Source organism: Armigeres subalbatus, chromosome 3 (genome assembly GCF_024139115.2).
Source record: "Armigeres subalbatus isolate Guangzhou_Male chromosome 3, GZ_Asu_2, whole genome shotgun sequence".
NCBI classification, from domain to species: Eukaryota; Metazoa; Arthropoda; class Insecta; order Diptera; family Culicidae; genus Armigeres; species Armigeres subalbatus.
In genome coordinates, this window is record NC_085141.1 from 115,756,597 (window position 1) to 115,781,593 (window position 24,997).

The following is a 24,997-nucleotide window of genomic DNA, read 5'->3' on the forward strand; positions in this document are numbered from 1 at the left end:
TTAGTTGTCTAACTTTGCTGAAAAAATTCTAACAATCGAACATATCGTTTTTGCTGTACAGCTTTGTAAATATTTTGAACCATTTTCACATATACTCTTTTGAAAAGTTAGTCGTGACTCAATATGAAGATTTGATATCGAAAATTGACGATTTAGATGAAATTGAAAAACTGTGCAAAGTTTCAACTCAATAGAAAATCATGAATTAAAAATTTTCTTAAATTTTGATGCTGTTGCTTGGAATCGCTCAGAAGTACTTAAACATTGGGCAACTGAATACTCGAAAGAGGGTCCTCATATTACGTTTGTCTTTTAGATACATATATTTACAGTCGTACGAAGATTCTCATCGCTTCAGCTGATCTACTTTTGTTCTCATTTGTGGCTTTGAAGGCAGGTTCTGTTTGTTCATTTGAAATTGAATAACGATTAACTAGAATTCGGTTTGATGGCGGTACCTTTTGCGAAAGGTGTATCGGTTGATTAATATCTCTAAATCGCGCGCTAACTAAGGCCGTACATTGGAAAGAAAACTGTAGGAGAGGAATTTCGCAATCACTACCAACTACCGATGACTATACTACTGTCCGCTTGTAGACATCACATCACTTCGCGTGAATCGCCGTGAACCCGTGGATGTGCCGGTGCGTTTCGATATTGCAACGAATGTTTATCATTTCTGCTGGGATAGGAGTAGATCTACCGATGTCGCTCTCGAATCAGGTGGGTTGTAAAGCTATTGCTGACTGCGCAGCTTCTTCCAATCTACGCAGCTTTTTCCACGAAGCTTCCAAAAAGCTAGCATCTCACTTTCGCTACACCCAGATCTGTTCCCGGCGTTTCCGTTCGCACTGCCGCCGTCTCACCCTATGCTAGCACCAGTCCTCGTCGTCTGAATCCGAATGCCGGGATGAGTGAAGGCCACCTTTTGGCTTATAGCCGTTCAGTATCGGTGATGGAAGAACGCGGCCACCGGTTCGGCCCATTGCCAGCGCCTGCTCATACGAGAGAGGCACGTGGTGTTCCATGCTGAAATGACAAGCGAAATTGGTTGTAAATATGGGAAGTTAATGCAAACTAAGCAAAATCAAAACGCATTCACTGCGTTAGATGACAAAATACTTTTGATAAAAATTTCATCAAGACATCAAGATTCAAATGAACCTATTCAAAATACAGTTGAAAAATATGAGGTAACTCCATTAGATCAACTTACAACGTCCTACAAACGGTAATCTATCCATTTCGAAAGCATTGATATGGTTGAGGGCGTTCCAGTTCAAAGGTCTGCGTGTAGATTTAGGTTTAGAAAATTAATCTAACATTGGGAAAATATCTTTTGGTGTTTTGAAGACCAAATCGTAATCGTTTGATGATTGGTAATGAGAGCTGTCTTTTACAACAGAGGTTTCCCGAATGAATTGCTATAATGGCTATGATTTACTTGCTAGATTGGTAGTGACGTGTGACAGAAGGAGGGTCAACGCGTACTTGAGACTTTCGAGAGGAAAGTGCTGTGTACCATCTACGGTGGGGTGCAGATGGCAGACAGTACGTGGAGGAGGCGAATGAACCACGAGTTGCATTAGCTGTTGGGAGAACAGTCCATCGTTTACACCACGAAACTCGGACGACTAGGTGAAAGTGGTTTTAGACAACAATCCGACGGGCACAAGCAGGGGCAGCGAACAATGTTGATCGATCAGGTGAAAGGTGATTTGCGGACTCTACTGCGTGGCTGGCGACGTGCATACATGGACCGAGTTGAATGGAGACGACTTTTATGTAAAGAGCTGGGCAGAGTAGATAGTAACGATATCTGAGATATGATATCTGGTATCGAGATGTAGAGAGTCTGTTTACAAATTGTGAAAAAAAAAATTGTGTAATTTTTGTTTGCTATTCCTTATCTTTTCCATTTCGGCTTTTTCTTGTTATTGGAACCTTTTCTGTAATAATATCAAATATGACAAAAATGATATTATGAAAAACATCAGCTGGAAATTCAATATTCCCCTCATTCTCTAAACATTTTTCGGCCAAATGTCCTTTTCGGCCAAACGACCCTTTCGGCCAAATGACCCTTTCAGCCTTATGACTCATTCGGCCTAATGACCCTTTCGGTCTAATGACCTTTTTGGCGAAATAACCCTTTTGGCCAAATGACCCTTTCAGTCAAATGACCCTTTCGGCCAAACGAGCCTTCCGGCCAAATAACCCTTTCGGCTAAATGACCCTTTCGGTCAGATGAGTTTCGGTCAAATGACCTTTTCTTCCAGATGGGTTTCGGCCTAATGGTTTGTTCAGACATCAGCTCAGATCATCGTGTTGCAATGTACTATTCGCCTATTGGTCACCTATCAAAAGTTAATTTTTATTGTGATCCTGTAGAATTTACTTAAACATAGTGTACAAGTGAGACAAAACGTGGGACATTTAAAATCTATGTAACTCACTGTAATTTCGTGTAAACACAGGCTTCAACCACGAGATAAAAGTAAACATGAAGCAGTTTCGGTGCACTAAGGGGTTGTGTGCGCCATTTTGTGCCGAGACAAGTTACACGATTCTGGAGCACCCCTAGAAAAGACACATTTTCTCAAATAACTTTTCAATTTTGAGAGATCGCAATGCTCTACAAAAACGTGTATTTTTGTTACACAGACAACTTTGTGGGAGGTGGTAAAAATGCTAGAAACATAGAATGGGGGTTATGCTCAAAAAACTGATTTCAGGGACATTCCACAGGGAGTGTCACATGTCTCGTGCTATATGGGTCATGGGTATGGGGTGTCTTTGGCAAAGTGACTTAAGGTACCATCCGCTACAACTTTCCTGAAAACACTAGATACGAGTGGTTTCGATGGTTAAGCAAGATTTTTGTATCACTTTTGGATGGATTAATCATTTTACAGATTTTCTCAAAACAAAGGCCCTAAAGTCTTCTCCAAACAAACTACAGGAAAGGAACCAACAGAAACGATGCTATTAGAAAATCGCACGAAATTGGCAAAAAGCAACACTGTGCGGTCGTCGAAATTCGGATTTGCTTAGTGTAGAATGCAAAACAATCGGCCAGTCATCGTAATATTGATCCGCTTTGCGCGGGTGAGTAAATAAATCAGAAAGTGAAAGTTTGTCTCTTGTCCAGTTGTGTTTCTTCAGTAAGTGGATCGGCTTTGTGCGGAAAGCAAAACGATCGGCCGGGTACCGAAATTTTGTGCTACTTTGGGCGGGTGAGTAAATTAAGAGTTTGCAGTAGCCATCGAGCAAGTAAGTGCGGTACGTGTTTTAGTCGTCGGAAAAATAATAAAACTTCTATGTTGTGTTCGATGACTCATGCGGATGTATTGCGCTTTGCTTCGGTCAAAACAAGCGTAATCTTCGATAGTTTGAAGTAGCCATCGAGCAAGTGAGTACAGAGTGCTGCGCTTCCGTTCGGTCGTCCAAAACACGATTCTCCTCAGTTCTCATATACCGCCGGGCGTGCATGTTCTAACTTTTTACTCATCGCGAGACAGCGTATTAGTGTTATTTCCCATCCCATAGATCGCATCACTTATCGAAGTGAATCCAGATAAATAATCCTTCGTAACTAAAACGATATCCTATCCCAAGACAATCGTGGAGATGCAGAGGTATACTCGGTCTCTAGTAGCAACGAGAGTCGGACTAACAATCCTTTCCTTCCTATATGACCGTGAGGACGTGACCAGCGCAGTTATTGACTTTAAATATTTGAGCTCCCGAAACGTGTTCATTGAAAATGGGTAGCTATTTCTAAGCCTCATTTATTGTGTTCTCTGTACAATTTCGCAAGCCCAGTCAATCACGGACTAGCAACTACGAATTTTGCGGTCATAATGCTCATGCTCATGCTCAAATGACCCTTTCGGCCAAATGGTCTGTTCGACCAAATGGAATATTCGGCCAAATGGCATTCGGCCGAACGGTATTCGGCTAAGCGGCCCTTCACCATTTTTGATATGCTTTAACAAACAGGAAGTATTCCAAAGCTGCTCCGTCTTATATGGTCGTTGATCTTCTTTCAATATAACAGTTCTGTTGATTTTAAATATGATAAATTTGGTTAAGCTAGCAGTATGTCAAATACGACTGAAAGTAAGATTTGCTCGTTCTCTGCATCCGGAATAAAGTCAGTCTTGATTAAAGTCTCCATGAATATGTACTTTAACTTCAGGTGGACGTTAAAATATTTCCTATCGGTAAAATCTCTTTTGCAAATTTAAAAGGCTTTTGTAAGATATTGCACTTATTCCGGTGGAAAATACAGAGAGGAGAAAACATAGAGGTCTCCTGCAATGTTAGTTTTCACTCAAACATGTTCAGGCCAGACTTTTTTTTAGATTCTGCGCGGCCGGTAATAAAGTTAACCAGTTCACTGCCCATGATCGCATATTTGTAACATTTGCATTTTTGTCGATTTTGAGATAAGCTCATGAATCATCTCCAAATTGCTAGTTCTTCCAGCTGACCAGGTGAAATAAGAAAGTTTGTTCCGAAAAATTTGAAAAAACTACCAAGTTGCTATGTAACATTAAGCAAAGTGACTGCATAACCGTAACACTGGAAAACTTTTTTGCCGGTGCACAAAAATTTTCGAAATTAGTATGCATTCAAATACCAAGTAATGGAAATATTTCTACCGAAGATTCCAACTGGATAAAGCGTTTGTGCAATTTTAGGGAATTTTAAGAAATTCATTGAGATTTGCATAATTATGCATATCATAAACTTCATCGTTCAATTTCTGCCATGCCTACTTTTGTCGATTGTTACAAATATGCGATCATAGGCAGTTCAGTGCGTGTTGGCTCTTGTTTCGGACAACAGAACGATCGCGCGATTTGCCGAAATATTGTGTTCTGCATTGCGGTACCGTCAGTGCCTGTTTTATCGTGTTTCTGCTCAGTAAGCAGATAGTTCGCGCGGCCGATTGAGTAAACAATTGGTGCGTGATCGGACGTGTTTCAGGTAGGATTTAGAACATTCGTAAAATCCGAGATTTTAAAGTGTTTTGTATATAATGTGAACATTTGTAAAATTCAGGTTACTTTGTCCTCCTTTGAACGTTTCGTAAGTAAATTGATGAATATATTTTATTATTTTTCCAGCATATACTGTTATTGACAAACGCTCTATATTGTTGAATAGAGCTCCCTATTATTCACCTTACCCACTAACACAAATTTTCCTTCCCGAGACATCTATGAAGGTAGTATGGGTTCCCTGCATCTTCACTAGTAGATGTTGAACTAACATTCCTTCCCTTCCTTCCGTGATTATTCAAGTTATATATCGACGTGAAATTTTGTTTTCTATTGAAAATTGGCTGGATCGGACTGTGGCCTCGAAAGTTATGGCCAAAATACTATTTTTATACAAAATTCGCGTGAAAAAGGAATATGTCCAAGGGCAGCAGGGACTATGTCCAAGGGCTTGACGATCCCTCCCCAGGCCATCTGCGAGTTGTGGCGCCTGTCTAGGGTGTGGTGGGGTTTGACAGTGGGCCCTGTTAAATCTCTATAAAAAGCCGCATGTATCCGCAAGTAGATTCCGCCAAAGCGACCGTGTGCCGCTCAAAGCCTGGTCCTGGTGTTAGGTGGGACGCTAAACAGCCCTGACACGATGGCCCTTCGACGAGACAGGAGGTTTGCGCAGGCCCAATAAGCCGCCTTTAGAAACAACCATTACGAATGACATAGAAGATAATACCACTCGATACAATCGGCAACGACCTAGGCGACGAATAAAGGATCACGATAGGAAGCTTGGAACATGGAATCGCAAGTCGCTAGGCTTCGCAGGTTGCGACAGGATAATCTACGATAAGTTAAATCCCCGCAACTTCGACGTCGTAGCGTTGCAGGAAATCTGCTGGACAGGACAGAAAGTGTGGAAAAGCGGGCATCGAGCGGCTACCTTCTTGCAAAGCTGTGGCACCACCAACGAGCTGGGAACCGGCTTCATAGTGCTGGGAAAGATGCGCCAACGCGTGATTGGCTGGCAGCCAATCAATGCAAGGATGTGCAAGCTGAGGATAAAGAGCCGTTTCTTCAACTATAACATCATCAAAGTGCACTGCCCACACGAAGGGAGACCCGACGACGAGAAAGAAGCGTTCTATGCATAGTTGGAGCTGACATACGATGGATGCCCACTGCGGACGACAACGGCTAACGATGCATAAACTTTGCAGCCTCCCGCGGAATGGTAGTCCGAAGCACTTTCTTCCGCCGCAAGAATATCCACAAGGCCACATGGAAATCACCTAACCAAGAAACGGAAAATCAAATCGACCACGTTTTAATCGACGGTAAATTCTTCTCCTGCATAACGAACGTCCGCACTTACCGCAGTGCGAATATTGAATCCGACCACTACCTCGTTGCAGTATGTCTGCGCTCAAAACTCTCGACGGTGTACAATACGCGTCGGAGTCGTCCGCCGCGGCTAAACATTGGGCGGCTACAAGACGGTAAACTAGCCCAAGACTACGCGCAGCAGTTGGAAGTGGCACTCCCAACGGAAGAGCAGCTAGGCGCAGCATCTCTTGAAGATGGCTGGAGATATATTCGATCCGTCATTGCAAGCACCGTAACCGCTACACTAGGCACGGTGGCTCCGGATCAGAGAAACGACTGGTATGACGGCGAATGTGAGCAGTTAGTTGAGGAGAAGAATGCAGCATGGGCGAGATTGCTGCAACACCGCACGAGGGCCAACTAGGCACGATACAAACGGGCGCGGAACAGCAGGAAGATCGAGACCGTGAAGAGACGGAGGAACTGTACCGCGCTAATAACGCACGAAAGTTCTATGAGAAGTTGAACCGTTCACGTAAGGGCCACGTGCCACAGCCCGATATGTGTAAGGACATAAACGGGAACCTTCTTACAAACGAGCGTGAGGTGATCCAAAGGTGGCGGCAGCACTACGAAGAGCACCTGAATGGCGATATGGCAGACAACGGTGGCGGTATGGTGATGAACCTAGGAGCACGCGCGCAGGACATGCGACTTCCGGCTCCGAATCTCCAGGAAATCCAAGATGAGATCGGCCGGCTGAAAAACAACAAAGCCCCTGGAGTTGACCAACTACCAGGAGAGCTGTTTAAACACGGTGGTGAGGCACTGGCTAGAGCGCTGCACTGGGTGTTTATCAAGGTTTGGGAGGATGAGGTTCTGCCGCAGGAGTGGATGGAAGGTGTCGTGTGTCCCATCTACAAAAAGGGCGATAAGCTGGATTGTAGCAACTACCGCGCAATTACATTGCTGAACGCCGCCTACAAGGTGCTCTCCCAAATTTTATGCCACCGACTAACACCAACTGCAAGAGAGTTCGTGGGGCAGCAACAGGCGGGATTTATGGGTGAACGCTCTACCACAGACCAGGTGTTCACCATACGTCAGGTATTGCAGAAATGCCGCGAATACAACGTGCCCACACATAATCTATTTATCGACTTCAAATCCGCATATGATACAATCGATCGGGACCAGCTATGGCAGCTAATGCACGAAAACGGATTTCCGGATAAACTGATACGGTTGATCAAGGCGACGATGGATCGGGTGATGTGCGTAGTTCTAGTTTCAGGGGCATTCTCGAGTCCCTTCGAAACGCGTAGAGGGTTACGGCAAGGTGATGATCTTTCGTGTCTGCTATTCAACATCGCTTTGGAGGGAGTAATACGAAGGGCAAGGATTGACACGAGTGGTACGATTTTCACGAAGTTCGTCCAGTTATTTGGTTTCGCCGACGACATTGATATCATGGCACGCAACTTTGAGAGGATGGAGGAAGCCTACATCAGACTGAAAAGCGAAGGTAAACGGATTGGACTAGTCATCAACACGTCAAAGACGAAGTACATGGTACGAAAAGGCTCAAGAGAGGTCAATGTAAGCTACCCACCACGAGTTTCTATCGGTGGTGACGAAATCGAGATGGTTGAATAATTTGTGTACTTGAGCTCACTGGTGACCGCCGATAACGATACCAGTAGATAAATTCGAAGACGCATAGTGGCTGGAAATCGTACGTACTTTGGACTCCGCCAGGCGCTCCGATCGAATAACTGACAATCTACAAAACGCTTATTAGACCGGTAGTTCTCTACGGACACGAGTCCTGGACGATGCTCGTGGAGAACCAACGCACACTGGGAGTATCGAAAGGAAAGTGTTGCGTACCATCTATGGTGGGGTGCAGATAGCGGACGGTACTTGGAGGAGGCGTCAGCTGTTGGGAGAACCATCCATCGTTCACACCGCAAAAATCGGAAGACTGCGGTGGGCCGGGCACTTAGCCAGAATGTCGGACAATAATCCGGTGAAAATGGTCCTCGACAACGATCCGACGGGAACAAGAAGGCGAGGTGCACAGTGGGCAAGGTGGATCGATCAGTTGGAGGACGATTTGCGGACCCTCCGCAGACTGCGTGGCTGGCGAAGTGCAGCCATGGACCGAGCTGAATGGAGAAGATTTTTATGTGCAGCACAGGCCACTCCGGCCTTAGTCTGATAAATAATAATAATCGCGTAAAAAAGTGTCACTCATTTCTTAGGCACTAATCCTTATCCGACTTTTAATCCTGTCCCATTGTTTTCTTTTGAATATTGACCGGATCGAGCTAAAGGCTCGGAATATATGGCCAGAATACAAATTTTTAATGCCAAATTCGCGTAAAAAAGTATCACTCATTTTTTAAGGCATTGGTCCTTAACCGATTTGTTCGTAACAGGTTGGATTCGATGTGTAATTGTTTCCCATTGAGAATTACATGGATCGGAATATGGGCTCGTCATCTCAAAAATCATGAACGATTCAAATCACTCGTGAGTTGAAACGCACCCAACTTAGCACCTGAAAAATCACGGCTGAGTTGAATCATCCATTTGAATCATCGTAGGTTTTCTTTTGTTCTTCTTCGTAAAATAGTCGGAAGCCACCTTTCAAGAGGCTCGAGACCTCCCGTCCAAGAGGCTTGGAAGTCTCCTTTCAATATGCTTGGAATTCTTTCAACATTCTTTCAAATGCTTCGAAGCCTCCAATTTCAAGAGGTGCGTGATCCTATTTTCAAGAGGCTTGGAAGTTCCAAAAGTCCTTGGGGTTCGCTTTCAATATATCTAATGAAATATGCTTATTTTCATTTACAGTGCAAATAAAATAGGGGGTACCTCAATGAGAACATAAGTTTGAAGGAAAATATCTCAAGAAAAACTTTGAGTTAAACATTTGAACGTCGATCTCAAAGTTTAGTTCTTTAATATTTTTAAGGTACTTTATTTTTTCTGTGTAGGAAAATGCCAGAGCTATCAGTCTTCTTGATAAAGTGGTCTTCTATTTTAGCGACCTTAAACCGAAATATCCATCGGAGGACCAAGATTTTTTATGGGGCGTAGAACCACTGCGTCCATTGAGTTGAACTTTTGTGGTATACCCCTGATTACTATTACCTATGTGTTCACATCTTGTAGGTTGATCCCCATTTGTCAAGTAAACAACCTAAGACGCGTAATTCCCCGGTCCTGTATAATTGAGTTAATAAAACTCACTACCTTTCCAGGATTTGCAGTCCACCTGGTTGCATAAAGCCACTATTTAGAAATTTAGATCTACCCTTGTACAATGCATCACAACTGCAAAGCAGATGTTCCAAAGTTTCACGATCCATGTTGAAGAAACGACAGATATCATTCTGAATCTGGCCAATATTTTTCAAGTGATATCTTCTCGGGCAGTGTCCGGTTATTAGGCCAGTAAAGGTGCAAACAGCTCTCTTGCTGAGCTCCAAGAGCTTTTCGATTACTTCAACATTGGGAATTATAAATCTCTTTGATTGAGCACACTTTTTCCAGAATGACTCCTAGGTATTTGACCTGTTCTCTAAGCTGAATTTCTAGTCCTCCAAGCCTTAGAGCTTTTAGATCAAGTTGCCTTTTCCTAGTGAATGGTTCAATTACAATTTTGGCAGATTAATCCTAAGACCTTCCTGAATACACCGCGATTGGGTAAAATTTAGAGTCCATTGCATTCTTTCAGAAATGATATTGTAGAATTTCCCACTCACTATGATGACCAATCATCAGCAAAGCCTACAACCTCGAAACCTTTTTCTTCTAAGCTTCCTAGAAGATCGCCTACAACTAAGGACCACATTAGTGGTGAGAGGAACCCTCCTTGAGGGCAACCTTGGGTTGTCCATATTGTAAGAGACGAACTTCCCAGCTCTGAAGAGATTTTTCTTTTTGCAAGCATGGTGTGAATCCATTCGATAATGTTCGTGTCGAAGGTTCTTTTCTTCATGGCACGATCCATTGACGAATAAGAAGCGTTATCGAAAGCTCCTTCAATATCCAAGAAAGAAGTGCTATTTCTTTTGCCGATAGCGCTTTTTCCACTTTAGATACCACTATATGAAGTGCCTTAATTGTTGACTTATTGGACTGATAAGCAAACTGGAACTTAGACAGTGGATGTTTAATCATGTAACTCAACACCTTTTCCCACCTTTTCCGTAGTTTTCAACAGAACTGATGAAAGACTAATGAGTCAAAACGGTACAACGTTATCTCCGTGGATTTTTTAAAAACAATTTTCGCGGGATATTGTTGAAAATTTGGATTTCTACGAGAAATTCTCTGAAAATTCCACTGGACTTTTATACACGGATTTTTTTTAAATGATACGGAAATTGTTTCTATGCCAAAATTTAGCAAATTGGAGAAGACTATTTTTTTATTCAGAGCAGTTTATTACAGGAAAAATATTCAATTTGCCGGCCAGTGATTATAAAAATTGGCGGCAAATCAGTAATTTTTTTTTATTTTAGCGTAACGTGACCCACCAAATTTAATATTTCCCTGTTAATATGTAATTTAAAAGTGAAATATTAAATTTGGTGGGTCACGTTCCCCTTCGTGCCCTAGCTCCGCCAGTGCCAACAACGAATATATATTCTTAATAATGTCGAAAACTCTAACTGAAGAATTATACCTCCTATTCCACGAGGATGACTATTTTGCGAACATAAAATGATTTCCCCAGTCACCCATCCCAATAATGTTGCCTACCGTTCATATTCCCGTTCAAACTCTCGCTCGATCTCGCGCTCGTACAGTTCCCGCTCCCGATCGCGGAACTCATAATGCAGCGGACCATAGTCCCGCGCTTCCCGTTCGCGGCTGTTGCGGTAGCGTTCCCGATCTCGCTCCCGATCCCGCTCCCTGTAGTACAGATCTCGTTCCCGTTCACGGTCCCGCTCCCGGTCTCGCTCACGCAGGAAGTCCCTGCTCGGAGGAAGCGAGTGAATGCTGTGCGGTGTCGTGTGGGTCGAATGCAGCGTCTATTGAAGAGAAATGTTCATGATTAATTATGTTTTACGACGATAAAATTTATGGACATTAGAAAAATTATATATCTCAAGAGGGCGAGACTTGTTGAATTTTAAAACATTAAAAAAAATTGAAATCGCCGTTTTGATTTAATGCGTTCAACTTACGTGAGTTGGGCTGGCATTCAGCTTAGGGAAGTTGATGTTGGTCTGCTTGAGTTGAAGAGTCGATGGTTTACATGGAGTCGGCGGTAGCCTTCGACCCTGACCTTGACGGCGAGCAACCAGCACCGGATAGCTATGCTGCACGTGCCCAGGTGGACCTAATGGTTTCAGTGCAATACGATGGTAAAAGGATAATTTATATTAATGAAATGGGGAAGTGGAATTACAGTGAGGCAGTGAATTTCACACGAAACGTTACAAACGTTTGGGATTACGATTCACGAAGATTAAGACAGTTACAAAACAAAGATGATGATGGAATGGTGAGCTCTGTACATAATATTGTTGGAAGGACCATGCGATGTATGTTGGCGAATGTTCAAACTTGAAACATGTGGGAAGTTCAAGTATGCCTTCGATCCCTAATTGGAGATCAACCGAATGATACACATAGTTGAGATCCGCAGAAACAGGAATACACTGAAGGGTTGGTCGACATAGAGTGAATAACAGATGAATGATATGTCAGAGGGGGGATATTTATAAGAAACGTGTAGATACAGGGGACCAGATGAAAAAAGACAGGAGGGACATGACAAGAGAAAGAATAAACGGAGAGAAAGTGTCCAGTACCCATTCCATTCCTATACTTCCGCCGCGCGGGATCACGATCCCGCAACTCTTGTAGCAAACTGGCAGGGCTTGGCGATCGAGATCGCTCGCAGAGAATCGTCGTGTCGTACGTTTGGTGGGCCGGGTGGTTTTTGGAACGATCTTTTCTACTTCGATGCTGGGCACTACTATGTACATCGAAACGACTAGGTGATGGCGAACGGGCGGGGCTGGTTGATGCTGACCAGGAACCTAGATATAATTATATTGGAGAAGAACGGATAATAGCACGAGAACAGATAACGAAGGAGACATAGTGGGAAGTACATAGGTGTGTAAGACACAGACAGAGCTAACAAGAGTAGGAGAACATCGGTTCTCGGGAAAGCGGCTTGCATTCAGTCTCGAACATGTTACACTATCATTGATGCAGTTAAATACTAAATTACTGAAAACTATCCCACAGCAGGAGTACACATGGTTGGAAAAGTCTAATCTCTGAATCACACACGAAGTTGGCGGCTATTAAAAAAAGCAAAACAGACTCTGTTTGTTCACTCCGAGAAAAGCGATAATGAAACATAAAAACAGAAACGAGTAACGTCACTCAGTGGACTAACAAATGACTGGACTAAGGAACGCCTCATGAGGAGGAGTGCCGTTAAGGATCTTATTCTATTGATAGAAAGAGTGAACTCAAACGATCGATCTCTAGAGCTTGTTCGGAAATACAAAACGTTTTGAGTAGCTATGAACAAGAGAGGCAGAAAAAATCTAATGTCGCGTAACAGTCAGCGGGTTAGAAATGAAATGGGTACTAAGGGGGGTGAAACTATAATAAAGTAGGACAGTGGAATACTAATATTATGGTCTATCGCTACATTCACTGTGCATCTGGAGTACTGAGCGGTGCAACGCAATTGCGAAATTCAGTCCACTATTTTGTGTACTAGAAAACTCACTAGCGGTGCTCTTGGTGTATCAAGTCTACTTCACTTAGCATGACCGATGGGAAAAACTAGTAGGGGAAACTATTTACATTTGAAAACTATCAACTATTTATTACTATACTGTGGTTCTAAAATATCAATGCCTGTTTTTTTTTCTGTTGTCAAGACTCATGATAGTGATGGTGCAACATCGTTGAACTAATTGGTGTCATAATTGTGCAGATCTGTCCGTACTAAGTTCCTGCTTAGAGCTGTCCCAAATCAAACTGTGATAATTGATCTAGACATTTGGTGCTGGCGTTACTTCAAATAAAGCAACTTAAATTGTAATTACAATTTAAGATATTTAAATATCTCGAATACGGATGAGTTTTCAAGCATCATAATTTGAAATAACGACATATAAAATTGGAACCCAAATGATTTGGTCGAATAGGTCATTTGGCCGAAAAGGTCAAGTGGCCGAATAGGTCATTTGGCCTAATAGGTCATTTGACTGGACAGGTCATTTGGCCGTATAGGTCATATGGCCGAATAGATCATTAGGTCGAATATGTCATTTGGCCGAATAAGTCGTTTGGCCGAATTTGTCATTTAGCCGAATAGGTTATTTGGTCGAATAGATCATTTGGTCGAATAGGTCATTTGGCCTAATAGGTAATTTGACTGGGCAGGTCATTTCGCTGAATACGTCATTTGGACGAATAGATCATTAGGTCGAATAGGTCATTTGGCCGAATAAGTCATTTGGCCAAATTTGTCATTGGCCGAATAGGTCATTCGGCCTAACAGGACATTTGACTGGACAGGTCATTTGACCGAATAGGTCATTTGGCCGAATAGATCATTAGGACGAATAGGTCATTTGGCCAAATAAGTCGTTTGGCCGAATTTGTCATTTAGCCAAATAGGTCAGTTGGTCGAACAGGTTATTTGGCCGTATAGGTTATTTAGCCGAAAAGGTCAAATGGCCGAATAGGTCATTTGGCCTAATAGGTCATTTGACTGGACAGGTCATTTGGCCGAATAGGTCATTTGGCCGAATAGGTCATTTGGCCGAATAGGTCATTTGGCCGAATAAATTATTAGGCCGAATCGGTGATTTGGCCGAATAAGTCGTTTGGCCGAATTTGTCATTGGTCGAATAGGTCATTTTGCCTAATAGGTCATTTGACTGGACAGGTCATTTGGCTGAATAGATCATTAGATCGAATAGGTCATTTGGCCGAATAAGTCGTTTGGCCGAATTTGTCATTTAGCCGAATAGGTCAGTTGGCCGAACAGGTCATTTTTCCGGATAGGTTATTTGGTCGAATAGGTCATTTGGCCGAAAAGGTCAAATGGCCGAATAGGTCATTTGACTGGACAGGTCATTTCGCCGAATAGGTCATTTGGCCGAACAGATCATTAGGTCGAATATGTCATTTGGCCGAATAAGTCGTTTGGCCGAATTTGTCATTTAGCCGGCCGGCATTTAGTTGGCCGAACAGGTCATTAGGCCGGATAGGTTATTTGGTTGAATAGATCATTTGGTCGAATAGGTCATTTGGCCGAAAAGGTCAACCGACCAAATAGGTCATTTGACTAGACAGGTCATTTGGCCGAATAGGTCATTTGGCCGAACTGGTCATTTGGCCGGATAGGTTATTTCGTCGAATAGATCATTTGAACGAATAAGTCGTTTGGCCGAATTTGTCATTTAGCCGAATAGTTCAAGTGGGCCGAACAGGTAATTTGAGCAAGCAGGTAATTTCATCGGCCAAATGACTTGTTCGGCAAAATGCTGTCCGGCTAAACAATCTATTCGGTAAAATGAATTTCGGCATAATGGTCTGTTCGGCCTAATGGTATATTCGGCCAAGCAACTTTCGACCTAGTGGCCTTCGGCCAAGTGGCATTCGGCCGAATGGTTTTCGGCCAAACGGCTCTCCACCTATAAAACTATATAATACTATTCTTTAAAATATTTTGCTCTTAATAGCGCAATCCGTTGCCAGCCACGAAAACGTTAACTCATTGTATTCAACATGACATGTTAGGGGCTCATGAAAAATGGTCTTGGTTGCAATACTAATTTACTGATCACTATTCTATCTCAAATCGATGATAACTCGCTAACCATAAGTAGCTGTAGGTCACACAGGAAGTACCTTTGAATGACGTGCTTATCCAAAGATTACGAGCTTGTGCTAAATATAATGTCTATGGTTTCTATGAAAATTTTAATTATTTTCGCAACGCAATTGGAAGACTTTTTTGTAATGATTAAAAATATGACTAACTAAAAACTAATTGCAAATTATTTTGTGTAACTATCATAGTACGATGTTCGAGGTACAGCGTAGATAAACTTGTGTTGCATCGTGTCTTACGGTAACATTCATTGTGATTTCATTTAAAAATTCATAACCACGTTTTATGGAGTTAGCTGGCATGTTCTGCTGTTGTGTTGCTCTGTTGTCAGTTCGTAAAAATAGTTTTCTAGAATAGAAATCTCGACTTGGCTTTTAGTTCAACCAAAAACTAGGATAGACTTTATTCACAAGCAGTAGAGGAATGGCAAATAAATATTAAACGAATCAAATACTATATGTATAACTACAACGTCTACAAGTTACATATTGAGTGCAAATCATATCCTCAGGAAAGACAATTATTTTCGTCTGATAGGAATCCAAAGTTGCATCGTACGGTCGTAATACAAGTAAGTAGGTATTGGAAACAAAGCAACTGATCACTGATTTACTGCACAACATCAACACCAACAACATCGAGGACACCGCGCAGTCTTACGCCCCATCGAGCGGGGTGGGGCATTGCCTGGGGTGCCCGCATCGATGCAAACTCGTTGTGGCATTCACGCCGCAACTCACAAACCGTATGAATTTTTAATGAAATACCTCGATTGTGCCTGTGAGCGTAGCCGAAATGATGCCTACCGCGTTTGTGCTCTTCCTTCTGGATTTCGACCACGTTCGAGACGGTATCGGAAAACCCGAGGTCGTGATGCCTCCGCCGAGGGCTGGGAGTTCTCACCAGGGGTGACTCCCTCCTGTGGGATAGGTGAAAAGAGTCGGATTAATGTGAGCGAGGAGGATGGGAATAATCTATTCAAAATGCTTTTAAGGTGCAGTCAGATTATTGAACTATATTTAGTAAGGCATGTTAGGGTCATACGCTAATCAAAGTTGTCTGAACAATAAATAGACGAAGGGGAAAATGTGTATGTGTATGTAAATATACGTAAAATGATGTCTAGATATGACAAACTATTGCAATGAAGTGCCCTGGCACCAAGACGATGTACCATTGTATAAGTGGCGGTTACTGAATAAAACATCCGGAATAAAATGCACTCAAACATCAAAACCATTTTATGAAAATGCTTGAAGTGTTTGACAGGTAATGTTAAATATGAAGGATGGGACACATTGTTAAGTTTACCCTTCGAGAAGAACTTCGTTGATGTTTTCAAGATGAAGACTGCTGAATAAAAATATACATTGATTTTTTCTTTGAAATGTATAAATTTAGTATTTTAGTACATTATGAATAAAATATTTTTCTGATAAACCTCGAAATGCAAAGTGTGTAGAAAAGATATCCTTAGTGTGTTCGGGAGAGAGGAGTTACATGTCCTCGTTTGAATGTTGTTTATCAAACAATTTTCTTACAGAGTACTTTCATTCCTGATTATCGCAACAAAGGTTATTAAGATAAAGATTAAAAGATCGTTTACTTATTATATAGGCACACCTCGACAATATATACATGCACTGGCGCTCGTTAAGTGTTCATATTGTTTTTCCTCTGTCCCTCTAAGTAACGAAACAACTCGGTCAAGATATATCTTATAAAAATCAGATAATTAACTAATAGATCGCGGTGCAAAGTGCGCTAGCTAGGCTGAAAACCGCAATCTGGACCTATTTATAATGACAAGTAATGACGATATATCAAATTTCAGAAATTATGAATCTAGGATTCAGGATTTATTTTAGGGACATAGATTGATTTATTTATCAGCTTTTAGTCCTGCTCAAAGTATGTGAGAGAAGATAATCTAAAGCAATCATTTGAAAATCAACAGATTGAAAGCCGTTCGCTAGAGTGAAGCGACAGAATGTGAAAGAAAGGCATGGAGACCATCCATTGAAAAGTACACAACCGAATTGTGAATCTTCTTGCCTATCGTCCTGATCGGAAACCACCATGCTAAGACAGAGCCTGCCATAGCCGATAAACAAAGCGATCATCATAATTACTATCGTAAAATATGTTTCCAATTAGGAACTTAGGAATCCTAGAATTTTGGAATATTTACGAACAAGAATTTGGGAATTCTGGAATTCATGAACATAGGAACATAGGTATCTATGAACTTGGGAACTTACGATTCCAGTAATTTAGATATTTTGGAATTTAGTAATTTATGAACTTAGGGAGTCATGAATTTATTAATTTAGGAATTCTAGAATCTAGGAGTTAAGGAATTTAGAAATTTGGAAATTTAGGAATTTATTAAGCAATTTATGAGTTATTGAATTTGGGAATCTGGGAACTTGGGTATTTATGGATATAGGATTTTGGGAATTGCAAACTTAGGAATTTGTGAGTTGAGGAATAAAGGGAGTTTGGGAATTCTCGTGGAATACCTCCCAGAATTCTTCTAGAAGGTCTTAACCCGTTTCGGTCTGACCTAGAAATCAAAATTGAAATAACCCGTGTAGGCAATTTTTCGTCCGATTGCCATGAAATTTTCAGGGAAGAAGCGTCATCATGTCTATTTTTGGTACATGACTTTATTTGACCATGGTGCCAATCCGGCCGGATTTATTAAGGGGGGTCCTGGGTCAGGTGCAGTCAAAAACAGGTCATTTTTTCTAGAACAATTGATAAATGAACGAAAGTGACCAGAATGTTGATGCAAACGTGGTCAATCATCATTGACCAGCATCAGAAGTTGGTTTTGATACAATTGAATCACCAGGACATGGTTCCGGATGTTCCGGGAACCTGGTTCCCTGGGGTAGTGGACACTTTGCAAGTGATGTAAAACCCAGTCAGGTGACATATCAAACTTCATGGTTTTGGAAGATAATCCTAATAGAAGAGTTTTTGGGAGGTTTTGGACACATTGGCCATGTCCGGAAGTGTTTCCGGGAGCCTTATTCCCTCAGGGAAGCGGACAAATTTCGATTAGCACCGAAACCCATCTTTCGACATATCAAACTCCATGATTTTGAAAGACAAGCTCAATAGATGAGTTTTTGAGAGGTTTTGGACACATAATTCGCCACGTTCGGAAGTGTTCCCGGAAGCCTGTGTTGGATTTCTCAAAAGTGGACTGTATAGGTGATTCTTGGATGGTGTGGATTGTGGAAGTAGATCTGTGGGTTAGAAATTGTTGCTCGCGTCCCGCAGTGACGGAGCCGGGTGGGAGCAGGAGTGCTAGGTGACTCCTTCCCTGGATGGCCCTCAGGCTGTGAAGTCCCTATGACTTCACCTCGATGGTGGTGGACTGGACCAGTCTCGCTCGACTGACAGCACCTCAATTACACTCAATAAACACTACACTTTACGGAAGGAGGTGCTCATCCTAGAGCACCACGCTACTATGTGGGCGGACTTTAGGACTTCGAAACGAAACACCGGATAAATTCACTTTACACAGGATTTATTAGCATTTTCTCTTTCACTTTTATTTACACTGATAGACCGTTTGTCGGGTCTTACAATATATCACTATTAGAGCTTTAGCCAGCTCGGATGATTACTCTACACTTGTTATCACTTGCCTTTTGCCAGGCTTCAATTCGTAATTATACTATCACTACTTATCACTACCTTTAGCCAGGTCAAATTCAAATTCATACATAAAACTGCGCGACGAGCGCGCATATTTATATCCCTTTGACGCGCATTCCAGAAACATCACGCAGCACGTGGAGTATTCCAGGCGTGCCGCGTACGTTATCGATGATGACAATGATGATTGATGATGACGATTGCCCTTGCGCGCCACTGCACGGTGACACATCTCTCGCTTTCAGTGGTACTCACCGCGGCGTCGCGTCGATGATATGCTGACACTCACTCTCTCGCGTCGTCGGCGACGGGTGCTGCTTCGCTAGATGGATAGACGTCGTGTCGGTGCTGCTGTTGTTATTTATGTTCCCAACGTCGTTTTGAGCGTCAAGTGCAACAATCGATAGTTTGGAGGCGCGTGCTGTTAGTGGTTCAGAATTTCATCTTTCAGTCCGCCATGCGGACTGAACATTCTCCCCCCGCAAGAGTGGTAGCCGCAACATTTGGTTCAGACGATGTGAGGTTGTCAAGTATTGGTAGTGGTGCTAACTTGTGAATGGGGCGCTTATATATTGCCGACTTGGTTTTCACATCCACAACTCTAACTAAACCATCCGCTCCTGGATATACCTTGACTACGCGGCCTAGTCTCCAATTTTGGGGTGGAATGTTATCTTCCTTCAACAGAACAACTAAACCAGGTCTTACATTCACTCGCTTTTGGGTCCATTTGCCGCGAACCTGAAGCTCTGTTAAATATTCTCTGGACCATCTGTTCCAAAAGTGCTCTCGTAAATGCTGAACATACTGCCAACGAGACAGCCGGTTCATTGGAGTTTGGCTGTATGAAGGTTCCGGAACGGCAAGGAGTGGACGACCAATCATGAGATGAGCTGGAGTTAAAGCTTCTGGATCCTGAGGGTCATTGGAGTGTGCAAATAAAGGTCTGGAATTTAGAATCGCTTCGATTTGGCATAATAGGGTGTATAGCTCGAAAATCGTGAGTGATGCAGACTGATAAACCTTTTTGAGAACGGATTTTACACTTTTCACACCTGCTTCCCAGAGTCCGCCAAAATGAGGGGAACTAGGGGGAATAGTTCTCCAGGAAATCTCTTTGGTTTGACCTAATTCGAATAGCTTTTGCTGGGTTACTTCGGTTTGGAACATCTGGTAGAGCTCGTGTAGCTCTGATTTAGCACCGATAAAATTGGTACCATTGTCACTGTAGACAGTGTGTGGAGTTCCTTTTCTTGATACAAAACGCTGAAACGCTGCTAAGAATGCTTCAGTCGAAAGATTCTCCACTGCTTCGAGGTGTATGGCTTTTGTTAACATGCAGACAAAAATACAAATATATCCTTTCACTGGAGTTGCTCTTCGTGCTGTTTGTTTAACGAGTATGGGTCCTGCATAATCAATCCCAACTTGTGCAAAAACGGGTTCAGTATTTACTCTGTATGATGGAAGATCTCCCATTTGCTGATCTACGGTAGCTGGACAAAACCGGAAGCAATCTACACAGTTCCTAATGACTTTACGAACTGTAGATTTTGCGTTCAACAACCAAAATTGTTGTCTGAGAATGGTAATCACGCTAGAGAGACCAACATGCATGTTTTCGCGATGGACTGCGACAATAAGGCTCCGAGTAACTGGACTCTTATCAGGTAGGACAAGCTGGTGTTTCGTTTTATAGGGTAGCTGGGAGTGACGAATTCGTCCTCCAACTCGTAATAAGTCGTTGTCGAGAAAAGGATTCAAACTGCAAAGTCGATGATTGCTGTCGCCTGCCTTCACTTTCTCTATCTCATTTGAAAGTTCTTGGTGCTGAATGGCTCCTATGATCTTCTGCATTGCTTCTCGAAGTTCAGGAACAGTTGGGTAGGAAGACAGAACACGGTTTTCCCTCTTCTTGCGAGAGTTGGACAGGAAACGCAAGACGTAAGCAACAATTCGTTGCGTTTTTCGGAAGGATTCATACTTAGTCAGTATAGGGAATTCGTTGAATTTCATTACCGTGTTAACTGATACAGTTGGCTTCAACTCTGGTATCTCGTTGTCACTCGGAAGATCGACATCATCTGCCTCATACACTGCCATACGTAGAAAATTGGGTCCATTCCACCACATGTCGTTCCTAGTCAACTCAGCGGCAGTTTGCCCTCGCGAAACTGTATCAGCCGGATTTTCAGACGTACGGACGTATCTCCAATCAAATTGGCCTATAGTAACAATCTCTGCTACTCGATTTCGAACAAACTCTTGGAGACTGTTAGGAGGTTTGCCCAACCACGCTAAAACCACTTGACTATCCGTCCAAAGGTTAATTGAAGTGAAATCAAGCTTCATAGTTTCATAAATATTTTTAGTAAGTCGGAAAAGAAGTAGTGCAGCCAATAGTTCCATTCTGGGGATACTCACAGGGGATATTGGGGCTATCTTGGACTTACTGGTAATTAGCTTCATAGTTGCAGTGCCATTAATATGAATGGATCGAACATATAAGCAAGCGCCGTATGCTTGCTTTGATGCGTCTGCAAATCCATGTAGCTCATACGCTACTGCAGCTGAGGAAGCAATAAGTCTAGGGATTCTGATTTGCTCTGCAATTGGCAAGGCATCGATAAAGGATTTGTACTCGTCACAAAGATCACCGCTTAGCTTATCATCCCATGCTAACTTGCTTTTCCATAAACGTTGCATCAGAATCTTAGCTATGACAACCACGGGTGATATTAATCCAAGAGGATCGTAAATCTTAGCAATGGTAGATAGGACCTGTCGCTTTGTTGGAGTTTCAATATCTATAGGAGGATGTGCTAGGAAGACTAACTCATCTGTATTGGGGTCCCAGAGCAATCCTAACGTTTTTATGGCTTCATTGGCACCGCTGTCGCCAATGTTTACTGGAGTATCTCGGTCACTTGGTGAAATGGAATCAAGAAAACGTACATCGTTCGAAGACCATTTATGAAGCTGCATGCCTCCAGATTGGAGCATAGCAATCAACTGCAGCTGGATATCCTCTGCTTCCTGATGCCGATTCGAACCAAAAAGCACGTTGTCGACGTAGCAATTGTCCTCTATTACGCGAGATGCCAATGGATATCGGTGCCTTTCATCTCGAGCTAACTGAAGAAGAGCTCTTGTGGCCAGAAACGGAGCCGCTGCAGTCCCATAGGTAACGGTGGTGAGTTCCAGCACTCGGAGTTTCCTTGTGGGTGACTTTCGCCAGAAAATACGCTGCAACGGCGTGTGTGTTGAGTCCAAAACAAATTGTCGGTACATTTTACCAATGTCTGCGCTCAAAACGTACCGATACGAGCGAAAACGGAGAATTATTGACGTTAGGTCAGCTTGTACAGTAGGGCCTACCAGCATAGTATCATTTAGGGAAAGTCCATTTACCGTCGCGGAGGCGTCAAAAACTACCCGGCATTTGGTAGTCGTATTTGACGGGCGAAGAATGGCGTGATGGGGAAGATACCATTTTCGTAGATCTGGTGGATCATTTGACTCCTGAATCTCCTTACAATGATTTAGCGACTCATACTCTTCAATGAACGCATCATATTGAGCTTTTAGGTCAGGGTTACGGGCCAACTTTGCTTCTAGAAGATAGAAACGACGCAAAGCCATAGAACGAGAATCTGACAATTGTGCTACATTGTCTTTCAATGGTAGTTGAACCACGTAACGACCGGTTTCGTCACGACGGTGGGTTGCCAAAAAATGTTCCTCACACACTTTCTCTTCGGTTGTTGGTACTAGCTCCGGATCCACACTTTCTATTTCCCAAAACCTCTGCAAGAGCTTATTGACTGGATCTGCACTAACAGTAAGCGATCTCACAACTAATCCTGAACTCTGACCCTGGAAATAGTTACCTCCTACTAGCCAGCCTAATCGAGAATCATGAAGTCCGGGAAGATCGTCCGATAGCTTCATGTAGCCTGGTTTAATAATGTCATAGAAATGATCCATTCCAATAAGCATATCAATTTGGTTTGCTTTATGGAAACTTGGATCCGCAAGTTGAATACCAGGTGGGATATTCCAAGACCCAATGTCAATTGTGAAGGAAGGTAGAAGACCGGTAATTTTAGGCGACACAAGGCAGGACAGGGATAACTTAAAGTTATTGCATTTGGAGCGGATTTGGACTTCACAAATTTGCTTGATTGTGGATTTAGCACTACCAATACCAGTTATGGGAACACTCACCTCTCTTGTTGGAACTCCTATTGCGTTGGCCAATGATTGCGTGATGAAACTGACCTGAGATCCACTATCCAGCAGGGCTCTGCATTGATGAGGCTTCGAATGCTGATCCAAAACGTCGACTACAGCAGTGAGCAGGAACACTTGACTCGTTTGTCGCACTGGAACTGATGATTGAACTGCATTCGTAAAAGCGCCGCTAGTCGAGGGCTTGCACAATGGAACTGGAACTGCTGCTTCTGCTGGAACAACTGGAACAGGTTGCTGCTTTGCTTGTTTCACCTCGCTGCTATTCTTCGGTGATAGGATCGTCTCTTCCAAGTGTAGCAAAGAGTGGTGTCTTTGATGGCACTTGGTACAGGATTTCTTCGACGAACAATCTTTAACTCGATGTCCTCGCCGGAGGCAGTTGTAGCAGATCTGCTTCTCTTTCACGTTGGCGATTCTCTGACTGACCGATAACTTGTTGAATGCCGAACAATTGAATGTGTAATGATTCTCGGCACAAAAGCCACAACGTTGTACTGCCGGGGTTGGCGATATAGCAGTATTGATCTTCGCTGGAAGATGCTTCGATGGGTTTGCTTTGATTTGCGGTCTTCGCTTGTACTGGCTGTCATTAGCTGTTTGGCATCTCTCCAGGACAGACACACGTTCCTTCAAGAAATGTATGGTGTCTGCATATTCAGGTAACTCTCCTTTCTTGACGGTTGATTCCCACAGCTTCTTGGTTTCATCGTCCAAGGCTTGAGCAATCAGAAATACCACCATGTACTCTGATATCTCGGCGAAGTCCTGACCCAGAAATTTGAGGTTCTCCACGTGACCATCGAAAGTTTCCACCAATGCTCGCAGTTCACTGTAGGATTCTTTGGTGAGTCTTCTCACGCTTAGCATGCTTGCTAGGTGCTTGTCGATCATCCGTCGTTTGTCGGAAAAACGTTCCTCGAGTAATTGCCAAGCACGCACATAATTGCCGTCTGTGATTGTTTTGGCGTCAATCAGACCGGCAGCGTCGCCAACTAGAGCCTTTTCCAGATGATAGAGCTTGATACGGTCGGGCTCATTACTCCTGTCTACCACGTCTCTGAACATAACTTTGAATTTTTCCCAATGCTCATACTTCCCGTCGAATGTCGGTATGGCACGTGGTAGGGATGGTTGAATGATCATCGGTTGCTGCTTTCCGACAGGCTGTGGCCCAAGAGCTGGTGGTTTATCAATTTTCTCTAACCAGCTCTCAAGCAGCATGGATACTTCTTCGTACAGCTCAACGAAGCCGAAATAGATATCGTCTTGATCCTCGCGTTCGACAGGAAGAACCTGGGCGACGATTTCCTGATGAAGTTTGGTAAACTCTGCGTTGGCATTCTCGACACTTCGTTGATACACTTTCACTTGAGCGGTAGTTAGCTCAGCGTTGTCCTCGTTTGCCTTTTCCAGGATGGTTTGAATCCGAATCACATTACGCTTCGTCAATCCACGATTGTAGACCAACAGCTCAAAGTCCTGGTCAGCAGCACTATCACCTTTTGTTGCCTCAGGATTTTTCTTCACTGGTGTTCTTTTGGGAGGCATTTTGAAATACTTGTCAATCACTACCACTTGTTTTCGATAGATTGTCACTTTAATTAATGTTCAATTTTCAACTTAGGTTCACTTGTTTCACTTTGTTTCAATTCACACGATTCACTTCTCCGGGTTCCGCTTCTCTGTCCGTGTCCGCTGGCCACAACTCGATGTATTCGTTCGTCGGTTGACGAGTCACTCGATCGGATCGGTAATGCTCGCTCGCATTCCGCACACTATTGGATACCGGACAGTACTGGACTGATGACCGGTTTACTATAGATTTACTTCCCCCAAGTATCTGGATTTA

The 24,997-nt window shown here is 42.9% G+C and overlaps 1 protein-coding gene across 8 annotated transcripts in view; it reads right to left on the minus strand.

Moving 5' to 3' along the window:
• Positions 1-267: 267 nt before the first annotated feature.
• LOC134220600 (voltage-dependent calcium channel type A subunit alpha-1) overlaps positions 268-24,997 on the minus strand; it is a 283,554-nt gene continuing 258,824 nt past the window's right edge. For 5 of the 8 annotated variants that reach the window (XM_062699693.1, XM_062699692.1, XM_062699689.1 and 2 more), the window contains 5 exons: positions 15,987-16,138; positions 12,158-12,388; positions 11,528-11,682; positions 11,100-11,371; positions 268-1,029 (listed from right to left, as the gene is read on the minus strand). In XM_062699693.1, the coding sequence (XP_062555677.1) occupies positions 873-1,029; positions 11,100-11,371; positions 11,528-11,682; positions 12,158-12,388; positions 15,987-16,138 (967 nt within the window). In that variant the 3' untranslated portion in view covers positions 268-872. The remainder of the gene's footprint in view (positions 1,030-11,099; positions 11,372-11,527; positions 11,683-12,157; positions 12,389-15,986; positions 16,139-24,997) is intronic. The other 3 variants (XM_062699694.1, XM_062699696.1, XM_062699695.1) reach the window with 3 other exon arrangements.